General features: G+C 49.1%; 1 protein-coding gene across 1 annotated transcript in view; it reads right to left on the bottom strand.

Moving 5' to 3' along the window:
* Window positions 1–27,581, bottom strand: part of LOC128724980 (uncharacterized) — a 111,929-nt gene that overhangs the window by 5,741 nt on the left and 78,607 nt on the right. The window contains exon 3 of the mRNA XM_053818700.1: window positions 6,411–6,598. Within this exon, the coding sequence (XP_053674675.1) occupies window positions 6,411–6,598 (188 nt within the window). The remainder of the gene's footprint in view (window positions 1–6,410; window positions 6,599–27,581) is intronic.

Genomic DNA, 27,581 nt, shown 5'->3' with positions numbered 1-27,581 from the left:
GGCGCAACGACCATTAATATCAATGGACATGAGAAACACGGTGCGTATGGATCATTTGCAACGGCTAATGGATGATGATGCATTGGAAATAACATCTATTCCCATCATCTACGATAGGTTTGTTCAACCAAAAAAAAAAGAAATATCTGTTGCATGTAAGCTCAATTTGTAATGGAAACTAATGCATAAAACAGTAAACATTTGCCAAATAACTCTGGATGACTGGAAAGTTCCGAATAATCATCAAATCATACAGAAAATCTTTCCAAACATCGCAAGTCGCCTCTACATTTTCCTGAATTTAGTATCAAATAGATCAGGGCTGTCGTTTACATTCGCGAGTTCGAATTTTGAGCTTCTGCGGGAATGGAACAACAGCGGTATACCGATGAGATTTGACAAAGTAGCCTTGAATAAATTAGAAACCATCACCCTCGGGATGCATGCTAGTTTTCCTCCGATTAACAAAAGATGTCAAGGTCAAAGAAACACTCAAAAGCGATCTGAATTTTAAATTGTACCAGCTTTCGTCGCAAGAAGATGCACAATCAGTCGCGCTCCGTCATTGTGTCATAAAATCGCCCTCATCCAGGTCGCGGACGGGGCGAACAGAAATCCGGCCAAAAATCTAGTTCACTCGTATCGCACCCCAACAGATTCGTCTGTCGTTTTTTGGGGCCCTCGGGGTATGCACGACCTCCTCTGCACCATCGATTAGTATGCGCCGGCTGTCGGTGACCTTCAGCGCTTTCCGTTGAGATTTGCTTCGGCTCCCAAGACAAACAACCGTTCGTGTGGAGGAAAATGGAAAAGCGAGAGTGCTGCGACGGGGATGCCTTTTCTTTCGGCACAAATGCACCACCTCGGCGATGTCGCATGCACCATGTGCCTGTCAGTTTATCTCTCAGACAAATCAGTCAACCCCGAACTGGACACAGTGAGACATGTCGATCGAAAAGAGGCTGTCAAAAAAAGGGCGAAACGTGGGGTACAGTGAGAGAGAGAGAAGAAGAAGCTAACAACAGCTACGACAACCGAAGGAAAAACAAAAAAACACCCAGAACCACCCCGAGAGATGCAATCGTTATTTGCAATGATTTTTCTCCTTTTGCTCCCCCCAGGAGTCCTGCAATCCTTGCTGAGCCTGCACGCCAGCAGAGCCTGCGTTTAACAAGAAGATCCGAATGGGTAGGAGTTGCAAAAAAAAGAAAAATGGACACACCGAAGCGAAACACCCAACGGCAAACACACACAATTCGACCGAAACAGACAAAATGTTCAACGAGCGTGCCCGTCGTCGTCGTCGTCGTCGTCGTCATCGTCTGGACAGCCACTTGATGGAAGTGTTGCAGTCGATGCATGCCGTTGTGTGGCAAGGAGAGTGGGTGAAACGGAATGGGTTTGAAAGTCGAGGAGAAACCCCACGGCGGTCATGTCTGCAAACGGAACGTGCTAAAATGACCGAATCGTGCTGAATTGCACATGCAGATGGCCGGCAACAGCGGACGCGCGCGCCTCGCAACACGAGGTGGTGTCTGTTCCGAAACCCCCTCCCAGGACCGCTTCCTGCCCGCACCACCCCAAACACCCCTAGCGACCTGACTGCAGTGGCTTTTGTGGCGAGGACTCGTCGCTCGGCCCCAAAGAAGCGTGCTGCGGTCGTCGAACGGTGCTGTGTGCACATATTTGGGGATGTTCCACCCCAGGGGGTGCACTGGTGGAAGGCAAAGAGAAAGAAAGAGAGAGAGGGAGCAAGGAAAGGAGGTACGTTCTTGGCCCGTTCGACTGACAAAGCGCAAATTTAAACCCAGACACACCCCAAAACCCATCGCTACCACCCCTCTTTTGCACGCTCCCATGCACGGCGGCCACAATTCGCCAGACAGTTTGAGTCAATAAACATGCAACTTTTATTGTTGCTGTTCGGGCCGATATACATTCTTTTTTTTTTCTCGCTGCTCCCCCCACACTCGGGGGGTTGATCCCGAGGAAGAGGATGAAGAAGCCCGAGGGATAAAAAACCACCCGCCACACTGAGAGACTGAGCTTCATTCTGAAGCAACGAAGAATCCCTCGACCGGGGGCTCTAAACAAGCAGGCTGAACCCGAAACATGTCACTGGAAAAATGTTTGAGGCCCAAAACAAAAGAAAAAGCAAACGCAATCCCATAAAGTGAGAAACGAAGACGAGAACTAATAAATAACACTCCAAAAACCCAAAAGGACTTCCATCCCATCGATCACTTGATTAAAGGGTACGGAGGAATACGAAATGTTGTGAGAGAAGAACAGAAACAAGAAAACAGCATGGACAAGAGGGACATAAAACGGGCGGATGATCGCCCAGCGGCAAGCAAACCGCATTGATCGGTCGCGGAAAATTTATTGACGGCCCCCACCGAAAGGGAGATGGATAAAAATAAATGGCGAATCATCGCTGTTTAGCGCCCGCCGTCATGGTGTCTCCTCTTCCTGAAACACTTCTAACGAAAAGCGCGAATGCATGATCGAGTGCTCGCGGAGGCTCGAGACGAGGCTCCAGAAGGGGTTGGTGATGTGTATCGGACCGTGTTGTGCCGTCGGATTGTACATGCCTTCTCGCAGAGTGGTGATCGATGATCTTCCACGCAGGAGAACGCAACCCAGGGCGTTAGATGAGGACACGCGAGCACACACGCCGATAAACATGTTCCAGCACCGTGGAGATCAACCGGAATCGAGGCACTCGTGGACATGTGGCACGTACATGGGCACACGATCGCCCACCTGCTCAGGAGCAAGAGGAGTATCTCTGGTAATGCGTGAATCTTCTGCAAAACTCGTGTCGCAATGTGGGAGTTGTTGCAGGCGCTTCATCGACGGCTCGATCGTGCGAAGGAAACGTCTCTATTTCGCGCGAGTAGGTTGTTGGTGTGTGCTTTTTTTTCGCTCCTTCGCCTGCTTTCAATTTGCTCCCGAACCGGTTCGGGTTGGTTGGTCTTTGCTAACAGGTGTGTGTTTGAGCGTTTGCAAACTACGGGGCTTATCAGAAATTAATGCCCTACAATTATACGGACCTCGGTTGTCGGTGCAAGGAGGCGTCGGAAATCAGAACGGCGCCGGCTCTAGGAGACATTCGAACGATCGTGCCGGGAGGTGTTTCATTTGAATGGGGTGGAACGATCATGACCGGCTTCAGAAGTCGATGAGAGGGCGCACTCGCGCATTCGATTGAGCCTGATGTCAACATTGCGACTGGTCGGATCGTGGTGCCGGAACGTCCTACGTTTGGGCTGTCATCGATTTCCACCGATTTATTGACAGCTTTCTCGGTGGGCCTCGAGTACGCGAGTCTGGAGGCGATGTTCGCGAAATTGGCTAATCATTCCCAATAGAAGTTAAGACACGTTAGTGCATGGGCGATCGCACGAAGAGAAGAGGCGTCTCGTTGCATAAAGACGAAGGTTGCCCCAGTTAAAAAGACTCGTTCGATTGAGGGTCCTGTAGAGGTGGTTACTTTCACAAAAAGGCACCGTTTTTATTTTGCGAAATTGTACGAAATAGTATTCTGTTCCTCCCAAGACGCGATATTTTATTATCACGAGATGATGGCATACATTTTTCTGCAATTATTACCATCATCTATCAGAGTCGTGTCCGCATATTAAACCCTTTCTTATTCGATTTGTTTTCAGTGGGTCAGCCGTTTTCTTGACCCATTTCTCTCTTTGCTGCAAACGGACGACAAACCAATGGAGACGCCTGGTCGACGAAAAGCCACCAAAACTCTTTGCAGCGTTATAATCCTTGCCACGTCATGCATTGCAACAAAAAGGCAAACGCACGCGAATCGGAAAGGAAAATAAACTTTCCATTTTCTTAACCCGTTTCGTGGTTAAGAGGAAAACATATTTACGTTAAAAAAAATGCCATTTGGACGCGCGTAAAGCAATTTATTTATTATTTAACCGCGCGTCAAAATACTGCCATCGTTTTTAATGCGACCAATTAAAATTAGCCTTTTGCCTTCGCATGCACACTCGCCGATGGTTTGTCACTCGATTATTGCATCCGCGATGCCACACGGCGAACGGCCACGACGTAGGAAGGGCGCAGTTCATTTTGTGAGTGTATTTTCTTTTCCACCCAACCGGAGAGACTATCGCTTTCGTCCGCGATCGCCACAACACACACCGCTTGACCCGCTTCGCAGATGTTTATTTATTTATTTATGTTCCACCCGGGTGTGCAGCGTCATTCGGTGGAAAGCAAACGTTGCTGTGGGAAAAAGGCTTCCACTCAATCCTGCGATGGTCGGTGCATCGTCACCAGCAGTGTGACCGGCCTTGCATGGGACGTACTACCGTGCTGGCAGCAACCCCTGTGGTGGACATTGGACACATGACCCCCATGGGGGTGAGTTGCGACAGCGTGTTTTGGCGAAATTGTCGACACCGAGGGAAAGCCACTCGGGCGCGAAATCAGACGCCAAGTAGGTCGTACATGCAGTTCCAGGAGCTGTATTTTTTGCAGCACATAGCTATGGATCCGCCGCCAGGTCCAGATGGGCGACGCATTAGATTTCGTAGAATTTTCTTTGCATTTTGTATCACAAATATGCTTCAGTAATGTCCACAACCTCTGGTGAGTTGCAGTTACTCTTGTATCAATATAATCCACAAAACATACACAAAATAAAAATTATTATTTCAGTCATAGAAAGAGCAGCTAGCATTAAAGAACAACGTGTGATAAGCTAGAACATCTGGTACATTCTCACTGCTACTATTTTATTAAATTCAAAATAAAATAACCATCCTGTGCAGATTTTCCAATGTGCTCCGTTCATCGATAGATTCTCGAATGAAGCATTGAACTGACACCGGAGCACTTTTCCAAATTGAAAAGGTCGCATTAATCGAACGTAATTTGTAGCAACAAATGGGACAACTCAACAGTCCTTAGGATTAAAATCGATCCTTAAAATGGCGGATGCAGACAACCAGACACACCCTAACCACTTTCGGTGGGTTATCTCCAGTTTTGGAAAGAAAAACCCCGAAAAACGTCACATGTTACGACGAAAACGTCGCCTAAGCGATTGGCTTTTTCACGCTCTTATTTTCCCTCTACCGCGATACCACAGAGGATGCAGCAGCTGTGATAGACATCGCGTGGCTAGACCTTTTTCTCGCGCGGTTAACCGCACACGTCAAAGCAACCAAAACTCGACTTCAAAGTCTCGTCAAACGCGTTCAACGCCCTTCCACGGGCTGGAAACAAAGGCAAAGCAACTCGATGGTCGCCCTTAGCAACCACCACCAGAGCTCGGAACCATGTCATTTTCGAATTCGACAGCACGGTGTGCTGGTTTTTCTCGCGAATGTGCAGAATTTCGCCATCGCTGGCCAACAGACATTGGAAGCTTTCTCGTTAATTACGTCGCGAGCATCTCGAAAACTTGCACATGAAGACGAAGCGCTTAGTTGCTGGCTGGTGGATCGGAGTGTTTCTGTCTCTGGTGAAGTTGACCACCGCCGAGACGGAGCACCATCTGAGTTCGATATTTTGTCCGACCGGAAGCGGATGTTACTGTGCGCTGGAATGTCCCGGGAAACACACACTTTGCGAACGGGTAAGCTAGTAAAACTATCACCGTGAGCAACCTGTACATTGCAACGTCCCTTTCGTTAGCCAGGAGATCCAGCCAAATCACCCGAACGGTGTACCAATTTCCAGGAACTCCTCGGAAGCCCTCAGCTATGGCAGAACATTCTGAATGCACACAACGGCATCCGGGATCGATTCGCCGGACGTTCCCGGATCTCCAATATGCGAAAGCTCGTGTGGGACGACGAACTGGCTCGAATGGCCCGGTTGCATCTGGCGAGTTGTGAACGCTACGAGTCCGATCCTTGCACCCAATTGCAAAGCCCGTCCGTGAGTGAACGCAACTATCGGAATGTGCGACAAAATAAGGCATTCATGGTCGAACGCTACCTGCCCCGGTACTACGCGCTCGATGTCCTGCGCGACTGGTATCAACAGAAGCAACGGACAGCTCGTCCCTTGGTGGTTGAGAATCGGGCCGTTTATCAGCACGAACTGAACAACTTCACGCTGCTAACGTGGGCCAGCCTCGAGCGGCTTGGTTGTGCTGCGGCGAAATACCGAGACGGTTTCCAGCTGGTGTGCAACTACTTTCCTTTCTATTCGATCAAGGAACCAAGCGGTTTAGTCGGACTCCCAGCGACTCAGTGCCCTCGAACGTTTCCTTTACGCAGCCGCGTTTTCGCCGGGCTCTGTACGTTCGAAATGGATGAAGTTGCGAGACTCAATCCACCCAGTTTCGTGATGGTTCTCGGGGCGAGCTTAATGCTGCTAAAGTTTGCAAGCTAGCTGCCGCTGTACGGCAGGAGTTGAATACTCACGGGTACCGGCAGGTGGTTCAAGTCGTCGTTTAGAGGTGCTAGATCGTCGGCGATGAACTGGATCGGTAGAGTCAGCGCTTCGGCGGTCGCTCGCGTAGCGGGCGTCGCACGCAGGCAACGAAACACCCCAAACAACCCCAGGACCAGGGCGCAGATCACGGAAAATGACACCAAACCGTAGATGTAGCCTGTGGACAAAGAACAAAGAAAACATTCTCCAGAAATTAGGGCGAGGCTGAACAAATGGGAATTTAATTTTAACTAAAAAGTTTCAAAAGTAGTTTTGATTTTTTTTCCATTGCATCTGAATGGCTTATGAACCGAAGAAATTGATCCCAAATCAGACCCAGCAATTTGTTCATGAGTCACCATGCGAGAGACAGATTAAGGACCCGAAAAGGACACTAATTTCCTGATCAGATAGACACCACATCCAGTAGGGTTAGGATTCGCCATACAAAAAAGCCGTTTTTTCTGTGTTCCGACTTCTTAAAAAAAGACTCAAACCCAACCACTCGAATAGCTCCAGCTGCGTCGACAGTAAACAGCGTACAAGTCGTAACTACTTGTTGATAAGGCTTCTGCTGTGGGCAGGAGTGCTCTTTTTTGCGTGGATCGTGCTCCTCCAGCGGCGACATACAAATTGGTACAAATATCACGCACTAGCGCACGCAAAAGCAAGAAAAAATCACGATCATCTAATAGCTTCGAAGAATCGAGCCACCACTCGAGAGAAGGACTTTTTCATCGTGTTGGCGGTATCAGGACGAGTTCGGTATACTTGCGCGGCAACGTCACCGGCGCCGTCCTTGCCGTTCCGAGCCGGCGGTCAAGCGAACCCAAAATTAACACCCCATACTTCGCACGATCCCCTCCCCGCGCTCTCTCTCTCTCTCTCTCTCTCTCTCTTCCACCATCCGTCATACAATCACGGGGTGGAGAGGACAGCACCATCATTATCATCAGGGTCGGTACTAATCGGTTTTGTCTGTGGCGTGCTACGATTTCTAATAGCCGCCTGTTCGTATCTCGTCCGTTTATGTGAATGGGTCTTGCCACCTTCCATGGGGTGTCGATAGCCGACTCGAGACACCGATCCACCACCCACTTCCTAACCCCTCCCCCTCAGGGAATGCAAGAAAAACAAAACAAGCATGAGCGAGAAGAAGGATCGCCTCGAAGCTCGTCCGTCGTCAGCCGCTCGCGCTCGAATGGGAGCTGCAATCGAATAAATGTGCATCATTGCCACCCTCGCAGGCATGTCTCTCTCTCTCTCTCCAGCCACTTCTTCTTCCCATCGCCCCAGCACAGCTCAGTCAACCCCCTTTCAATGGTGGGTGGGGGCGTAGAGTTGTGCACGCCCGCCGCAATGCACACGACGCGTAATTATCATTCCAACGTGAAGTGTTGATTTTGCTTTTCGTGCTCTTCGTTGTTGCTCGTGGCTCTTCTTCTTGTGGGGTGTCTGGTTGCTACTGCTGCTACCAACCAAGTGCGGCCATCCTCTGGAAGCAGGCTGGAAATGTGGCGCTCCTTGCCGTAAGTCTCCCAACGTTTCACGTTTCCTCTGGTCGTCGAAAACTGCGTGCGCTAACGGATGGCTTCATTTGGCAGGGTGGGGCGTGCGTGGGTGGGACATAGGGGCGGATGCACCCGTTCGAATTCGACCCCCATGATCTGCCACCACCACCCGATGTTCGTGCCCCAGGTTAGGGCAGAGTCCGGGTTTGCATTTTGTTCGTTTTCTGTCTGTCGCGGAACGCGAATTGCGCGTCAAAAAAAAGAAGGAATTGGAAAAAAGTGAGATGTTTGGCGGACTAACGAACCGGTGATAAGATAAGGAACGTCTTTTTAAGCTCCCGACAAAGAATGAGTAGCGATGAGACTCTGAGTCGAGAAGAAGTGATGCATGAAAGTAAGCATTTATCACATTCTGGGAACTGGGTTTGGTTGAGAGTGTTTCATCGATGCACTCACCACCATATGACGCTCTCTTCGAAGTCATGATTTCGTGCGTTATTTGCATGTTTAGTTGTTTTGCATTTGTCAGCTTTACGATCCGCTCCCAATTCAGCAGACCTGGGTTGAGTCACGAGTCACTCGATAAGTGCAAACGACAACAGAAAAACCCCAGTTTGCGCGAAAACAGCCGCGATAAGGTGTAAAGGGCCGATTCTAACGTTCCCAACCAAACAGCAGAGCGACGGCTGTGGAATTTACCGACAGATTGTGAAGCGGTAGGTAAGCTTCCTTTCCCGTGAAAAGAGATTCGATTGTGGGGATTCACATTCCCATTCCCATTCCACCAGACAGGCTCAATGGGCCGCTTATCGAGTCAACCACTATCGGGAGACGGTGTCTGCTGACGTGTTTTGGGTGAGTTATCGCACGTCAGTGCGCCTCACGGGCTTCGGGTGTGACGTTCGCGGTGGTTGGCGTTTACGGCCGATCATGGGAATACCACCGTAGAATGACGTCACGGCATGATTTCCTGGGCAGAGTGGCAGGTGGTGAGAGCGCTGAAGCATTATCCTTCCGTTATCGCCAGGGGTGTGACCTTTGATATCGTTATTTTATAATTTTGGAGCATTGCCACACATTGAGAAATTGAAAGCAAGTGAAACGACCTACCAACGGATCATGAGACAGTCGAGGATTGTATGATTGTATAAGGAAATAAAAAAGCTTCAAAGCTAGTGAACAAAAAAGACTGATGGAATTGGTAGCGAATTAATGATATAAAATCAGTTGGGATTTTTTTTTATCATATTGAAATATCAACCATTCAACACCTAATTGAACGACTGTTTGATGGCATTAAAAACGACGCAAAAACGCTTTTCTTTCCACGTGCAAAATCTGTGCAATCGCCAATCCGACTTTCCCTGTGGTACACTCAAAATTAAATGATTGTTCAGCTCCGAACAGGCCCGCGCTGGACTCGCCAACACTGTGGCGAAGCGGGCGACGAGAATCGCTCCCAAATCTCTCCATCTAAGCCGCAGCCGGACAAATTTCCCCCGAATCCAATCACATTTCGAGTGAAAAGTTCCCAAGAGCCTCCCAGCCACTCATCCTGCGCGTGCACAAATCCCGCCACGCTATCTGAATGATATTAATTCGCGTCCTTTCGAAAGCTCAACCTCCCGGGGGTGTTAAATAAATGCTAAAATGCCGAAATGCGCTCCAATAATCCTCACGCCACCCACAATACCGGTGGGTGGGAGGCTGGGGCGTCGCTACGAGGGTGCGACACTCGTCGTCGATGTTTTCTTCATTAATTTTGAGGCCGTCGAGAAGAATTCCCCAACACGACGGTACGTTGTTAAAAAAGTTCACTGTCACTGCCAGCCGCTGGAGAGAGGATTCAATTTATTTTCGAATTATCTGACATGCGACAGAGCACAACCATCATCTTGCTCTTTCTTTCGATTGCCTCTCTATCTCTCTCTCTTCGCGCACACGGACGATAGAGTAGCCTCCCTCTATTGGATCGCCAAAAATCGCGGATCGTATGAGTTCACCACAGGCGAGAAGTGAACGGGAGCGTTTCGAATGCACCCCAAGGATGAGGATGGCGCAGAAAGTGTCAAGAAATACAATCAAACGGCAACAAAAACAGCGACAGCAAAAAAAAAAGGAAACAGGTTGCACAGGATGTATCAATCTTGCCGCCGTTGCGATTGGAATTTTGGCATTTGGCACATCCCAAAAAACCGCACGCGTGGGTGCGAGAGTCAATTTAACGCACGATCGAGCTTGGTTCCTATACACAGATGAATGCTGCCTGTGTCTTCTTGTTAGCACGCGATATTCGCATTCCAAATGTTCACCCGGGGTGGAAATTAATTGCACGTCGTTAAACCCCGAACCGATACAAATTATACCACACCAGAAGCGCAACCATTGGAGCCATCGTCAGTGACCGATTCGAGTTGCGAATGGGTTGCGCTGTTTATCCGCCCGTGGGTAGAATGCAAGAATGTCACTCCCTCTCGAGGTGGTGCAATAAAAATGCATCTTAAGCTGTCAATCTCCCGGAACCGGCCCCTGGCGGGATTGGAGATATTAAAATGATGATGACGCGGTCGACAGGTTTCGTTTCTTCGTTTTTTTTTTGTATCTGCCTTTGCCTGACACATTTCTCCAGCCCCATCTCCTGCTGCATCGTTCTCTGCTGACCTTTCCGCGGTGGTTTCGGTTGGGTATTCTTTTCGCTTCAAGCCTCGTGGAAGCGCGCATGCGCGCCTACAAGCCCGGCCTATGAATAAAGTTCGTTCCCATGTGGGGAGATGAACGTTCCCTCTTATGTACACGCGCCCGTACGTGTGTGTGTGTGTGGGGGGGGGTTTTCTGTTTGTTCAGCTTTTCTTTTCCCTCCCAAACACCCCGAAAGGCGCCTCACGATGGAAGAAGAGAACGCCAGCGATGAAAAGAAAAACCCTGACCTCCCGCAAACACACAGTTCTAGCGGCAGTTTTCCACTCGCAGCCACCCAATGGGAAGGGAGACGAAACTCTCGAAGCGCATCGACGCGCGTCCTTGCGGGACACATCCTTTATGCTGCTGCTATGTGTGTATGTGTGTGTGTGTGCTTGAGCATCCCCTTTTTCGCTAGCTTTTTCTGTCGCAACGGGCGTCCGGTGGGGGGAAAATCCATTTGCGCCATCATTTCACCGAGCAAAAGTAGAAGGCTCCGCGTGGTGCAACGTCGGGATCGTTTGATAGTGTGTGAGAGAGAGAGAGAGAGAGAACTCAAACCCAGTTCCACCCCTATGCTGTTTGGGTCGGGTGGGGGTAAAAATCGATATTTAGGTCGCGAAACTTTCCTTCCATTGGCAGCCGCGAGACACCAACGTTTCGGTGGAACTAGCGCAGCGCAGCAGAACGCGGGAATAATCAGGCCGAGAGACGACGATTGGGAGGTTTCGTTTCTTGTCCGCTATTGTGCGGCTTTTTGATTGTGGCGTTGGAGCAGCAGCAGTTTGGGCGATCGACGAGTGTCATCGTTTGCGAACCCTTCCCAAGATTGAGTGTGGGAGAATAGCAAATTTATGTAACCAATTGGGGAATGGTAACAAGCTCTTTATTCGCTATCGGTCGACAAATACATCTTTCTAGCGACGTTGGTATTGCTATCGGAAGTCTAATAGCTGTATGTTGTGCAACTGTTGGAAGTATTCAAGAGTTTTCTTGCAGAGATCTAACATCTTAATCCATCATTTGAAGCTTTTCTTAATAGAATAACATATGCTACGAAATAGAGAAATATATTATTACTTTTTATTAGTATTTAGCAGTAAACTGTGATTGAAAGAGCGATGTTAATTGTCTTATTGGACGTTGAGAGCTGCCACCCTACCGCAATCTACTGCTCTTTCCTTTGAATGTTTAAGAATTTTCCCCCCATTAAACTGTGCACGTTACGGACGCACTAACGGCCCTCGACATTCGCGATTCAATCATCGATCTTCAATATTGGATTAATTCACGCAAGCTCACCGCGCTCATTATACGGTCTCGCTAATGCAATTGCACACCCCATCGCACGCAGACACAGCCACGTAACATGCTAAACCACCCCCACCGGCAGCGTGATTCTAGTTTCATTCATTCGATTTTTATTACCTAACACCCTCTCCACCACCTTCATTGGTCGGTCGCATTTTGAAGGGCAGACAGGCAGCCAGACAGACAGACAGACAGACAGACGGGGCCCCGACCAGACGGCCCAAAGCCGACGGACGGACGAACCGAGGACATTTTCGACACTTCCGCCTTACGGCAACCCCCCCCCCCCCCCCCTTCCAACCGACAGTGGGGGTGGTGGTGTATTTAAGCCGTTCGCCCCATGACGGAGTAGGAACAAACAAATCAACCATTGCCAAATTGCCACCGCACTCAGGCAAACAGTCGAAATACGAGTGGGGGTGGACCGCCCCGTCCGTACGCGATTGTTTGCGGGAAGGCTTAATGCCAAAAAAAGGCCCCTGCAACAGTCTCACTCCCCCACTCCCTTGCTGGCTCGTTTGCATGTACCACGCTTGCAATTGAACCGGTGGGTGAATCGAAAAAGAGGAAAAAAAAATACCACCACAAAAATGGCACATGAGAGAAATGGGCGGTGTGAGGTTGTGGGAACGTTTTTCTCGCTCTTTATTATGATTTCCCCCATGGCCGGACCAGACATCGAGCAGAGCAAAAAAATATGAAACAAATAAAAAAAATAGAGCACATAAAACCACCACGATCAGCATCATTGCCGCTGCATCGAACTGGCACCGAGATGAGCGAGCTGGCTTGAAAGAGGAAGAAGAAAAATGGCCAGAAGAAAAAACAACCCTCTTCGCGCCTGACCGAACATCGTCGTTTATCCTTTCCGGTTAGAAGCAACGCCAGTAGCCGCAGCAGCATTGTCCGGATCTCCAGTGGTCAATAACGGAAAAGGAGCGAGAAAAAACTGCTCGAATAGGTACAGCGACAAAAAACAGCATGCTCGATCCAAAAGGAAACCATGGGGAACCGGAATGGGGTCGCGGAATAAATCTCTGTCGAATTGTCACAAGCCGACCGGAAAGATGACCAGCGGGACGATTTGCTGTGTGGCATTATTTGGCGGAAGACTGGCGGCAACAGAGATCCTGATGTGTCCTTGCCCACAAAGACAGGTTTAGTAGCTATTTAGTTTGGGTTGAAACATACTAACGAGCTTTGGGAAGTATTTTACCAACTAATGTCGGCTCTATGACTATGAGCATTCAACAAATAGAAAGCCTCTAAATTTTCCCAAATAAGCAGCTTCTCCCCTATGCTATTCACTAGGTAAGAATAGTTTCACCAACACACAAAAAACAGAAGACCAGAATAAAGACGTTTGTTTGTTCGTATGTCTTCGGAGGTTTACGCAAAATTACACGTCGTAAATCTGTCGACCGGTTACGGCTAGAAGGAAGCGGACATAAATTAAAATAAATTAGATGGACTCCCGCGAAACCACGAACACGCTGGGGAAAGACACCACATAAGCACCCGCCATCTTGACCAACAACTGCTCGACATATACGAGCGCCACGCATCCAGCATCACGTACAGCTCTTCTCGCCAAGTTCGATGGTGAAATTCGCGAAAATTCGCAAAGATGACCTCCCTCGGGGGCCTCCGTGAATGAATGTTAACGTATGGCATACATCATGCGATCATAAGCGATCGATCGCACAATCCAGAATCTATTTCGGCCCCGTACGGTCTCTCGCTAATGGACGCCTTCAAGCCTTGGAAAGCCAGCCAACCCCTAAAACGGCTAACGGCGATCACCTTCCGAAACGCCAGCCCCGGGGGTGAATGGACTCATCGAGGAAGCACACCACGCCAAAAAAGCTGGCAAAAAGATAGCCTCAGTGGACTGGCCGGCTGATGGTGATGGTGGAATGGGTTTTATGTGCAAAAAATTCGCGAACGAAGGCATCATAACCATACCGTGTAGCGACCAATACACGAACACAGCCACAGCAACATCGGCCAACGTCCAACAATGGGGGCTCGCTCGCGCCACCAGCCGGTTTATGCTGGCGATAGGGCTTTCCACTTTGCGCGATCATCTTCTGGCTTCGCGCCTGCCTTGGGATTGAGGGGGTATAGCGAATCTCGACGGATCGTTCCACATTATTCTCTCCGCTGAACAGGAACACACACCGAACAGGGGTGCGTCTGGTGGACATGGGGGGATGGGCCACCTTTGCAGCATAGCATTACAAATGAGTGGCAATGCGAATGCGAAAAAAAGGCCCCAACAACCAAAGCGCGCTAGCGAATAGAACAGAGTAGGAATAGTCAGCCGCCAGAATGCGCATTGGATGGAGGAAAAAATAGAAGTCAAAACCCGTGACCGAATGGTAAGCCTTCTCCTTCGGTGCGCTTCTTCTCCTGTTGGTGGAGCTGGAGAAAATACGGGGAAAAAAAAGAATATATATATATATATATGTATACAGAAAACAGCAGAATCAAGTCGTACGTCGGTAGGCTCGAGAAGTATAGTAACTTCACCCGCTTAGCGATAGACGTAGACGAGAAGCGTGTTTCGTGGCGAGAATGCCTCTTTTCGCGTTAGATTCGCGTGAAGGAAACAATGACCCGTGGCGGCGAAGGAAAGGCACACCAAGCCAGAGGGCTCTGAGAGTTCGTGGTTGGTTGTAATTCTCGTAGCGAAAAGTACATTACATGACATTGCAAGAGGAACATGTCGAAACAATATCAAATTCTGTTTGTGAAAATATCGATCATATGACTTTTGTAAGGTTAAGGGATGGGTCTGCCGAAAAACTGCTTACAATATTCTAATAAACACAATATATAGCCACAGCTAATGGACGGTCTGTATCATTCTTCAACTCTTTCTTTTTTGGATCTTCACCTTCGGTTTCAGCACATAAACGTGCAAAAATTTGAAGCTAGCAACAAAAAAGAAACTTGCCAACGATTCGCACAAAAAAAAACACGCACGCAAATCTTGCCTGATTCAGTGACATGACCTCAATATTCGAGGCGGATTCAATCTAGCGAAGCGTGTGAGGCAAAAAAAAAACAGAAACATTACATCATCACAAGCGCTACTTCTAAATCTGCTGTTTCATAGAGAAAGGAAGAGAGAGAGAGGTCACCGAAATCGAAACGAAACACAAAAATTGACACTGTCGTCGCGTGTCAATGGCGTCGGATGCAGCCAAGACAATAACATGAAATCAATTCCACAAAAAGAGGTGCTTTTCTCGCGTGCGGTTTATAACACGACCCGAAAATGTTAACACAACCAGTCAGTCTGCCCTTCCAAGGGGCCAGAGGAAATGTATACACCGTCATATGGGAGGCTAAATCGCAAAAAAAAGCCACAACATCAGTAAAGGATGTTTGCCAATCTCCTGGACGGCCGTAAAGCTAGCCCAGCTTCGATGGATGCCCCGCAGAGTGCGAGTTGGGTTGCGAGGACAAACATAGATCGAAAGCAATGGTTACTCGTCATCAAAAACACGATCATTAAATTCACCTTGTAGTCGATGATGCAGCATAGCGCAACGCAAGGGTTAAGACAGTTGGATATGCATACTCGTATGCAAGAAAAAAAGGCATTCTCCTCGTAAAAAAAACATTCAACCTTTGTGCAACAATGTCGGCACGTCACAATAAAACGATCCCCATCTCATGAGACTCCGGATCATGTGAACGGACAAAAAAAAAGCATCGCAAAGGGCTCAAACGTGAAAAAATCCCATCCCAAAATGAAATAGGAGAAAATGACAAGAGAAATCAGTCAGTGACCGTTTTATTGGATAATCACGGGGGCCCTCTCTCTCTCCTTTCGCGACGCAGCAAAGTTGTTTTCACCGCTTTTTTTTCGGGTTGAACCGCCTTCCTTCCTTTCTTCCAAAACCTGGCACACACCCCCTGGGGAAGTGCAACGGCGGACCGAGATTCGCGAATCCGCCCCGGCGGTTCGTGTGAATTTGATTCGCCTCATTGTCGTCGGTTGCTTTCGTCAATCAAGCCGCCATTTTCGGCGAACTCGCGGCGAGATTTAACACCCGCTTCTCCTTCCAGCAGGCGTACGTTGGGTGGGAGGAGGAGACTTTAGCCTGCTGCAGATGCAACCCGAGCGCGCGTGCAGTTTTTGGCAGACGCGGGTTGATGTCGGAGAAATTGGTTTGCGAAATTTCGCTCCACCCTTGGCTCAAGAAACCCGTCGGCGGCACTTCGCCATTGTCAAATTGCGTTTTCTTTTTCATGTGCTTTTTTTTTAATGTCGCTTCACCGCCCAAAATTGGACGCGCCCGGTGTGCGCGGTTTTCGAGGGCTTTGGTAACGAGGTTTAATTGGATAAATGCAGTTTTTCGGCTGCAGCTTCTGCGGCTGCCCACGGTTGCGCGCCGATCGTTCATTATTCACTTATGCAACGCCGGATCGGACGGATGGAGGGTTTTTTTGTTGTTGTTCTCGAAAGCGAGGTGAACAAACTGCAGCCTGCAGGCTTAACGGATGCGCGTCGTTTCGGTGCATTATGCAATGAAAAATCGCACAAGAGAGCCACCACCAGTAGGCTGAAGTTCGAGAAAAACCCGCCACACAAAACACACTCAATCGAAATGTCAATCAATAGATTGATAAAAACGCAAAAAACGACGATCAAAGTGACAGAAAAAAACAACGCCAACAACACGAGAATTGGTGTATCCTCGTCTCGACCATACACACCAGTCGCATAAATTAACGGACCCATTTAATGCATATGCATGATTTTTTATGCGTTTTTAAATCCTCAAATATCCTGCCCTGGATACCGTGCCCCTCCCGCTAATGTGACCATAAATCAAGCAACCAATTCGTGAGCCATTTAAAGCCCATAAACCTGATCTCCCCGGCTGCTTGCGAAATGCGCGCATTCCTAATTAACTGCATCCTGCCTGCCGATGGTTCCTAACGAGCCCATAAGCAAGGTCCCTGATTCTATTTGCGTTTCATCTCGTTCTCTCTCTCTCTCTCTTTCTCAAACATTGCTTCACCCAGCCATCGGGCTTGGGTTCGTTTTGAGTCGCTTCCGCTAATAAACCCGTAATCCCAAGCAGCAGGTGACAACGTTGAAACCTGTCATTTTTCCCTCAGGGGGTCGAGAAAGCACTATCGAGGACTAAATTCCCCCAAGAAGAACGCGCCAATACGAGAAACGTTCGAGACGTAGGTTTGAGGAGCACGCAATCTCGTCCGTCCGATTTGCAAGAGCGCACTGGTAAATCGCTCGGAAAGGCGTTACATTTGCTTGTTTTGCAGTTTTTCCGCCCCAAACAGCAATCACAGATACAACCACACTCAAACGTTTTTTTCTCTTGCTCTCTAACTTGCTCTTGTCGAATGTTGGGGAAGGCTTCAAATATAGCCAACGATTACTCGGGAATGGTTTTTTTTTTCTGACGAGTTTCGAGAGCTCGCTTTCAACGTGAAATGCTGCAATTTCTACCGGTAATGAAAGGGGGATGAAAATCACTTCTAAAGACGGCCCAGAGCGTTTGCTATGTGCCATTGTTTATGCCGACACTCCAGCAGGCGTTCATTCGCAGTTCGAAAAGGTGCAAAACCTCTCGAACGGCTGCCATTTCAGCGCGATTACTTGCTCTAAAACATCGCTGAACCTGCCGAACTTTCAACGACAGGCGCCATCATTTATCAAGCCTCGGAAATCAGTCACATCAAGCCCTCCCCCCAAAAAAGAAAAACAAACCAGTGTGTTATCTCTGTTTTATGTGATTCAGCGAACGAAACGAAGAAGACGAAAAAATAAGACTCGTCTTTGTTTCGTGTCCCTTGCAAGGATCAACGAAGCGAAACAGGATACATTCCACACAAAGGTCCTTCAACTTTGACCGAACCATTCTGAACGGACTGTGTTCCATCCGGCCGATTTTGCTTCTTATCTTGCAAAAGGCGCCTGTTTGTATGTGTGTGTGTGTGTGGGTTTGTGTGTGCAACATCATCAAAAGGACTTTGACTTGGGGTTGGTTTTGCTTTCGTTTCGATGCCCACTGGAAAGGGCCCACTGTGTAGGCAGAATAATAAACACGCGCGTCCTTTTCCACCGACGTCAACCCCTCTTACTCTTCCGAAAAGGACGAAGACATCGCCAGCCGCCCTAGGCCAGGAAGTAGGCGTCTCAGGACGAAATGGCTCTATGAAAATGCTCGCGAACATCGTCGACGAGGGACGAATGGGTGGCTATGGGGGGAGTGACCCACCCCCACCGGTGTTCTCACAACCACACAGGCGTCTGTGGGGCTTAAAGTGCCTGCTCCTTCGTAGCGTTTTTATTTCAATGCCGCGTGGTGGTGGAGTGAACTTTGAAGCCAATGCAGAGGAAAAACGGCCTAGGAAAAGTGTCAGAACGAACGGCACACCATCGCACGCATACAAACGCGCGGGCGTGGGGCAACGATTGATAAGTTACTGGTAGCAAAACCAGGTCACATGATAAGCGGCTCGCTGAAGGTGTGTAAGGTAATTTCCTGGCTTTGTGAGTGCTGATAAGCGAAATTCTATACACACACACACAGAGAGAGAGACACATTAAATTATCCGATAGCTTGTGACCAACTTTTCCAACGTCGGCTCGTGAGGTCAAAAAACGCATCCATCAAAATAGACCGCCGGGCTTTGTCAATGTTTGCCACCGGAATCCTATCGTGGTTGCGTGTGCGTGTGTATATGTTGGTTTTTATGCGTGAAGTTCCACGCCAGCAGCGCAGCGGTTCTACTTGTGCCAGTAGTCGTGCGGGCCTTTTTCCACGGATGTCAGGGGGTTGAGTGGGTGAGCATTTATTAGCGAAGCTACCGTCCGTGTGTGTGGGAAGGCTGGCGGGTTCATTGACTTCGGTTTTCCTTCGGGGGGGTGGGCAACTGGTACTGACGGTGAGGAAAGAAGCGCACCCCGCTCGAGCAGGACAAACAAACGGGGCTTTTTTTTCGTCCTTTCAGGAGGCACTTTTCCGGCGCGCGGAAAATCCTTCTCTACCAGCCGTTCTCGCAGGCGACGGTGAGCTAAACGAAGTTAAAGCCACCAGACGACACTAGGCCCAAGCTGCTGGAATGGGGGTTTTGCTGTTCCGTCACGGACGCGGGCTCGAATTCTGAAGAAAGGAACCGGAGGTGCACGTTCTCGCAGCCATCCGGTGGTGAATCGCAATGCCAATAAAATTCCCCCGAATGCGAATTTATAACGATACGCCAGGCCTGCCCAGCGGGACACACACCAGCCGGACCCGGTCGGAACCGTCTTCGAGAAGAATATGGTCGTAAAATTTTACGACATTTCAGAACCACGGCTCCGTCACTCGCGGTCTCTTCTGGCGGCCTTTTAAGCGACCTCCGTCCACCGGCCGATACGAGGCGACGGCGACTTTTTGGAGAGCATTCGATTAAACGCAAGGGACGCGTTTTATTGGCAGATTTCTTCTCTTTTTTTTTGTTTTTTGATCCAACAGCTCAGTGTTGAGCGTCGTTGCTTTGTTTCCTCTTCGCTCGAGTCCTGCCGTTGACCCGTGGTCCAGGAAATTAACGTGACTTGGTTTGAGGCGATGGGAAACCGGCACAATCGAACCACCGGAGAAGCATGATGCCGCGCGGTAGGAAAATCATCACACGCAACAACAAAAAACGCCACACACTTGTAAACGTAACATAGCTCGCCGGCAGATCTTAATGGATTTATGTGCGCCATTTACGAGACGAACCGCTGCCTGCGAACGGTTTCCGGGCATATGGACGACGGACGACGCCTTCCCGAACTCCGACACCACGTGGAGTTTGGGCTTTGGGATTTTTTTCTGCCCTTATACTACATCCCAAAGTTGTGCGAGAGCTAAGAAGGCATGTAAAAAATGTCCGCGCATTGCTCTTGGTTGTGTTATGCCCCACAAGAGATGGGCATTTTATGCTCTTTTTGCGCTTCGCACATCCTGACAAACAAAGGACACTCTTCGATCGTCCCCTTAAGGGAATTGAAGGCTATTGAACGATGGGAAAAGCATGTGTCCTGAAGCATACGAGCGAGCATGAATAAAAGAAATCCTATTACTACGAGATCTACCATCTCGTCGTTGGTTTGTGGATTCCAAAAACCAAAAAAAACCCAAAGATTCCACTCCAAAAAAAGGCGCGCGATGACATTCCGTTCTAATTACATTCTCCAAGCAGTGGCTAAGAGGTTATTGTGTGATCTGGGCTAGAGTTTTCGATTGCCACCACATTCGAAAAAAAGCTCCGCCGTCCAACTGGCCGCTAATGGAAGCAAATGTGGCATCTTCAAGCACGCACTCACTAGAGGAGCTAGAGCTTTGGCGGCGAGACTCCCAATGCCTATCGCTAATTGCCCGCGTAATTACGTCCAAAGTAGCCCTCCCACTGGTCGCGTGAATGCACCGGCGTCGAATGCACTTTCAAAACCGAATGAAAAAAAAGATAACGAAAAAAAAACACAAGGTTCCACGTGCAGCCAGCTCTGACGTCAAGTAGGGCTTGCTAGCGATGCAACTCGTCTCGCCCAAGGACGCCCGCATAAACGTGCGACCCGTGCGCGAAGGATGCTAAATAATAATTATGGGCTATTACGGAGACACCACCACCAGTTGGCCCGAAATGGGCCCCCCCGGGGGGTTTACGTTTTTCATGCCGCGTTTCGCGGAAACTGCTCGCGCACCAGTAGCTGTTGAGCCATTTGCAATCCATTTAGGGGATTAATAAGCACTTGGCAAACGGGCAAGTGCAGCGTGCGTCAGGATATGCTGCAAAGTGCAGTTTGATTGGCCCGACAATGTGACTTCCTCGGGGCAGCCTTGAGGAAAAACAAGCGAGCATAAATTTAATGATGCAAACTATTACGTGTTGTGTTGTGAGCGTTTCCGACGTGAAATAGGTTAAGCCAACACACATAGCCTTCAGATATAGATATTTAAATTAATGCAGGTATAACACCGCAACACGAAAAAGCAACAATTCACATGTACATGGTAAATTTTGAGGGCTTTTTTGTGAGCTCACTCCAGGAAGTGAAACAAATTTGTTACAATCCCCAATATAATATTGTACGAATCAATTTCTCGTGTTGAGGAATCATTGTACAAACAATTTTTAAAAATTTCAAGAATTATTCTAACACCTTTTTATACTTTCAGACTAGAGCCTATAATGTGATTCACTGTACCGAAATGTCTTTCGTTAAATATTGACACTAGATATCCAACCGCTACTGATAACATACATTGTTGCATCTCTACAGTGGTGACAGAGTATTTTCGTTTGATTGGCATGAAAGAAAACATTCAAACGATCCCCAAAATGACATCAAAATCTTGCGTTGATTGAGAATTCCCCTTCCAGTAGCCAGGATGATAAACACAATTCAAGGACCAGACGATCACAAAAAACAAGTCCCTTACGATCAAGCGATATCTTCCTTACCCTCATGCCAATACCTCGTTCTGTCTCGGACGATGTAAGGCGAAAAAAAATTGCCTAGTAATGGCACCGACAATTAGCACTTGTCGCAGACGGGTGACTGCAGACTGAACCGCCTCTTATCGCACCGACCCTCTGTTCTCGCGTGATCGATCAACCCTCCCATCTCCGAAAAGCTCCACCGATCGTGACCAGAGTCCACACAAGGCTCTCGATCCCCATTGCGCAAACGGATCCAATCCAGACGTGCGCTCTTATCAGCAGACGATTCCAACGGTCAGAGCACGGTATGGGGGATGGGCAATTGCGAGAACATTGTTGTTATGTCTGGCCGGCTCGAGTACAGCCCTGGTCCGTGTGGCTCGAGTGTGACGAGGCATGTGATGGGTGTATTTTTTATTTTATTTTTTGTACTATTATCGCTTTTCCGTCTGGTGAAGATGAAATCAAAGGAAAAGAACCCATGCCACTCTCTCCTCCAGGTTTCACAGCCAGACATAACCCTTTCCGTCATAGAGGCGCGCACAGATAGGCCTCCACACGGGGCTTTATGGCCATTATCGCGTCCAAAAGGAGACAGATGCCAGACGCGAGTGTCTGACTTTGTTTGCTTTCATCTTCCACGCGGCTGGCATGAACGGCAGGTTTTGTCGTGACATGGCGGCTGATGCAACGACGGCAGACGGTGTTATTCACTGCCACATACGGATCGATGTTGCTAAACGTGCGAGCAATACCGCGATGAAAGAATTATGGAGCATGAGGTTAGGATTAAAGCGATACTGCCGCTAGCGGAAACGCACAGCTTGCATCTTGAGAAGGAAATGGTAAAAAGAACCCGACCCAAATGTAAACAAACACATCCGGGTTTTCGCGAACGAGTGCGTAAAAAGCATTTTCACTCGATCTTTCCTTTTGTCGGTTTAGTACGTGTAAAAACACAGCGCACCCAGAAGGGCTCTCGATTCGTCGTTTTTGCACGGGCGAGAGTGTTTTACCGGCTCGGGAATTTGTCGAGGAATTTCATTTCTATCAGCAAAACGCAATCTAACACGACGAATCCGGCCCCGTCACCAGACACCATACGGTCGAAAATATAAACCACACCTCCCCGAAAAAAAAACCGTCTACAACGTCGAGACAAATTATCAACCAGACGGCGTATGACAAGAGTAAGACGGGAAAAAACAAGAAATATACGTGCCGTTTCATAATCAGCCCGTCACAAGAGAAGGCGCACGGACTTTACTTGACTGTTATCGCGCCGAACAACCTTGGAGGGAAGTTTTACTCCAGGGGCTGCGTGGAATGCCAACGGAAAGGTGGTTCATTATCGAGGCACTATATATAGATCCGGTCCCGCTGATATGGGATGGGTTTTGAGAGATATTTTCGAATACGTCCATAATGATTCAACATCTTTCGAGCCCCATCCCAAGGGCTCCATTGTCCGATTTACGACAGAAACTCCGATATCATAGCATGCTGGCGGCGGTTTGATCCGCTTCCTACTCTCAACGAAAAAAAAACCACCTGTTATTCGGAAGGAACCCTTTGAACCCTTTGGGATGAATAAAAGCGAGCGTTACCTTTCTGCGAACGCACCAACGCCTTCTAGGATGCGTTTCGTTAATCACCGCCTGCACTGTTTGATTGGCTGCTACAGTTGCAATCATAAACGACGAAGGCTAATTATGCTGGCTCGATTCCGATTAATTATGCGCTCTTTATTTCGGTGGGAAATTCACGCACCTTCACAAGCCCACCGTGGAATACTTTTTTTTGTATAATTTTCTCTCTTTGATTTTAGAGCTTCCTCCTGCTCACTGCACTTTTTTAAAGCCCTTTTTTATTTATTTTGCTAAAGCTTCCCGTACGGTACGCTCCGATGCGCACACATACACTCACAAATACACACACACACACACATTAACAAATAACCACATACACAAACGCACAGCCACTGGGCGAAGAATCGCGGAAACCGCACACACCTTTACACTTCACTTGCAAGGACACTGTCGCCGTTATCCTTTCGCTTTTGCGCTACGCACAGCCACCGGGAACTATCGATAGGATTCTTTCTGCTTTTCTCTTACCCTGCTTTCAAAGCAAAGCGCCAAGGCGTTGGAATTCAAACTTCCTTCCGAAAGGTGCACTCTCGGATGCAATACTTCCGGTTCCGCGGAATCGTTCGCTCCGATTGTTTGCGCTCTAAGGACAATGCGTACCGCTCCGGTCGCACTGATTTACCAGCCCGGTTCACGGTAAAGGGTGCATACATGCAGCTCGGTCCGGTGCATTCGATGCAAAACGGGACGAAATGGTGGTGGATGGAAATCCTTTTCCCCTTTCTCGTTTCACATGCGCGCCACACCACGGGGCCGTCGAAAGGAGCCCTTGTTTTGCCGTAAGGGGTTGCGCTTCTTAAATCCCTTCGTTTCGTTTCGGTTCTTCTTCCGGCAGCCAGAATGCACTTCACCGAACGGGACCCCTCGTCGACTAGTGTACGCACGGACCAATCGGTGTACGCAAATGCGCACACCGGGATACCCGGGAGGCTTTAAATCGAGTACTGCCTGAAGCACGGTTTCTCCCACTTCAGGCGAGGCGTAGCAACCAACGCGAGCCTTATGGAACCCGCCGTTTTGCTGCAGCACCACACGGGGTACACAGTGCGTGTAGAAAGCCCTTTTTTTCTACACGATGCTACTGAACCCGATCCCCCCAATGCGTGGTAGGGTTTTCACTATAGGATGTTTCTCTCTCTCTCTCTGTCGTTCGAGGGGGTAATTAAGATTTCACGCACAAACAGAAACCGACCAGCGGTTTCAGTGGCGCTCGACTGATGCACCCACCTCGTTCAATTGACTGCATTGCCCCACGGACGACGGGAAATGCATACACACGTAAACACACAACATACACGCGTACATGCACTTACGCGAAAAATCGGACAAGTGCCGCGACCGAGCGATATGTCATAGCATCATCATCATCGCGCAGGGTGACGTTTGCTGCTGTCACTTCTTGCAAGCTTGGGCGCGTTTCGTCGCCTACTTTGCGGGCTCTGTTGGTGGAAATGCTTTAAAGCCACCCCGTTGTTTTTCGTACGGCGTTGAGGAGCCACGGTTACGCGGTTAGAGTTTACTCAGAAAAGAAAAAAGAATGCACTGTTGCACGTGACGGGATGGCGGTTCGCTCTCTCTGTCTCGCATACACCGGTGTCGCAAAGTTTTCGTTCACTTTTCGCGTTTTTCACCCCGTTGGAAACAAAAGAAAATATGTATGTGAACGCTCGCCAGTGATGCTGTGCGCTTCCCAAAAAGGGACCAATGCACGACGATGACGATGACGACGACGACGACGGCGATGGCGCGACAGTAAATTAAAACCACACGCCAGCGGTGGCGGCGGCGACCCGTGGCAGGCCACCAATACACCGTCGTTTCAATGCCGCTCGAATTGTTTTATCTTCGCGTCTGCTGCTGCGGGCATCGCGGCGTACAAACATCTTCTTGCCCGCAACACACAACGCGCGCGCGTCCGGGACGACGAGGGACAAATTGTGTTTCTTTTTTATTTTGCGCTCCTTTTTTTCGCAGCACTTCTCGTGTCGCGGTCTCACAGTGGAGCAGCAGCGTTGGCAGGGGTCTACAAAAAAAACACACAACACGGTGCCGCGTTTGCGAGCCTCACGACGATCTGCCGTACAAACACACACACGAACACGCGCGCGCCCGTAATCGCACGGGAAATTATGATGACGCGCGCACTAACTTTGCTCTAGCACTGCAGCGTTGCACTTTTTCGCTCTTCAACAGCCTAGCGTGCGTGCGTGCAGGGTTTAGGCTGCTTTTGCTCGATTAACGACAAAAACCACCCCCGGACACATAAGCCGGACGTACGATGGGGAAACAACACGGCCACAAATGTCAACACGCACCACGCACTTTCTTAGGGCGGTCTGTCAACGCACTTGTGTGTCAATGCGAACCGAACTGTCCAGTGTTGGTGGAGCTGGGCTTGGTCCTGGTGATGCTGCCGTCGCCGGCGTCTGTGCTTGGAGCACGCGTGCCAGTGGGTGTATATGTGTGCGGTTTGGCACGGTTCGCGTGTTCCTCCGGGAGCGTGACACGACGACGCTGGACGTGGTTGGTGGTCGGCTCACGGTTGTACGGCCACGGCAGCCTGGCTTGCTTCCGGCAGAGTTGGACGCTGCGATCCGCATCGGTCCGGCCACAGAATTCTTTTACTCGCACCGATCCGGCGAAAGGTTCGCGCTGCCCATCACTACACGCTCGCGGGCCTCTTAACTGCGGTCGACTGACGGAGCCAGCTCGAAAGAGCGAAAGCGCGCGAGAGACAGAGAGAATGTAGCGTTCGCGAGAGAGCGAACCGGTGCGTGGGGCAAGCGAGAGCGAGACTATCCGACCGGAAAGCAGCAGCTCTCGTGAATACGCCAGAGTGAGAGAGCGAATTGCGAAAACCGTTTTTGCATTTCACCCGCTCGCTCTCCGTACCAGCGGCATGGAAAATCAAGAGAGCGAGAGAGCGAACACTTGGGGCGAATGGCGTTAGTAGTGGTGTGAGCCGGCTTTTGCGAGCTCCATCGGCGCTTGAGAGAGCAGAAAGGGCACTTCTGACCCGCTCTCAGTTGCGGTACGCTCAAAAATGCCAAACTGGCGACACGCACGAACATTTGCGCAAATTCGCTCTTTTTCGCGCCAGACACGCAATTACAGTGGCATCCGAAACAAGCGCATGTTGCGAATATTTTGCAATCGTAGCTCTTGTGAGTAGGTCTTCGAAAAGCTATGATATTTTCTATACCTTCTAGTAGATATTGTACATTGATTTAGATAACGAGAAACCGTTGTATTTGACTGATAAATAGCATAACAAACAATGATAGAGTGTGATTGCATTCCACACTGTATGGAACGCATCGCAACAGCCAGACCCTTTTCGATGCAGAACCGATACCACAGATGGAGAACGAAAAAAACACCCTCCAGACAGAGCACATTCGAGAGAGGCGCAAGCAACAGCTCCAACGGCCAAAGAGGGAGCGAGAATTGCACCAGCATATAAAAAAAAATGCATAACCGCATGCGTGTAAAGGAGACGCCGTACACCGACCGGCGACAGGAGACGCTCGAGTGCAATCGAGAATCCTGCCGAAGAAACCGGACGCGCTGCGCTGGCAGGACTCGCCAAAACGCAAAACCCCAAAACCGCAGACGGCGGGCTTATAATTATCCGTCGGCATTCGTTCCAGGGGTCGGAGAGCGGACGGAATCAATGTGTGAAAAACAAAAAAAAGAAACGACAATGTAGCCAAAACCGAACAAAACAAACAACCAATTTCATCTGCGAGCCTGCTGCGCTGATGAGCGCAATTAAAACACCCTCACACCGGTCCTGGGACACCTGCCACAGGATACGCCGCCGCGGCTAGATTGTTTGCCGAAGGGCAGGGCATTGAAATGGGAATTTTTGACAAGGGAAAGATAGAGAGAGAATACAGACAGAAGGATCATTACTTTCTGATCGTAAAACCGAGTTGACAACATGCCGGCATTTCAGGTGCGGTGACGTGCAAGGAAACACGTCTAGACGAACCGATATCGACGCCATGTCCTTTTTCTTGGCTTGTTTGCAAAATGCACTAAAAATGCAACCTCCTGGCGGCTCGTGGTGACTCGTGTCGTGCAAAACGGTATTACTCATTACTACTTACATGGTGGTTGGCATACTGTGACAATTTTCTCTAAATGTTTGGTGCTTACCTGAAAGAAAAAAAGAAGAAACCATTTTAGGACGTTTAAAAAAATTACATTAACTTAACACTAAACTCTAAGCGATACAGCTAACATGATGCATTTTTTTTTCTTCTTCACAGGACAATTCACCATTCAGCAGCCGCTTTGGCAGCGGAGAGAGCGCAAGGTTTTTTTTCCTTCTCATTCAGCAACATACGCAAAAAAAACATTGAGCATGCTCTCGATATTTCCTCTCCCTCTGGCGTACACGCAACGGTGGCCGCAAGGGAGAGCCTATTTGATGGAAAACAAAACCACAGCCGGATCGAAAGTCCGTTCGTGGCACAACGTGCGGGATGCATCGTCCTTCGTTCGCACCACCAACCAGGCTGCTCCATCGCACTCGCACCCTAGCAAA

This window comes from Anopheles nili, chromosome 3 (genome assembly GCF_943737925.1).
Source record: "Anopheles nili chromosome 3, idAnoNiliSN_F5_01, whole genome shotgun sequence".
Taxonomy (NCBI): Eukaryota; Metazoa; Arthropoda; class Insecta; order Diptera; family Culicidae; genus Anopheles; species Anopheles nili.
Note: the sequence above shows the minus strand (reverse complement) of the source record. Positions and strands in the feature narration are given on the sequence as shown.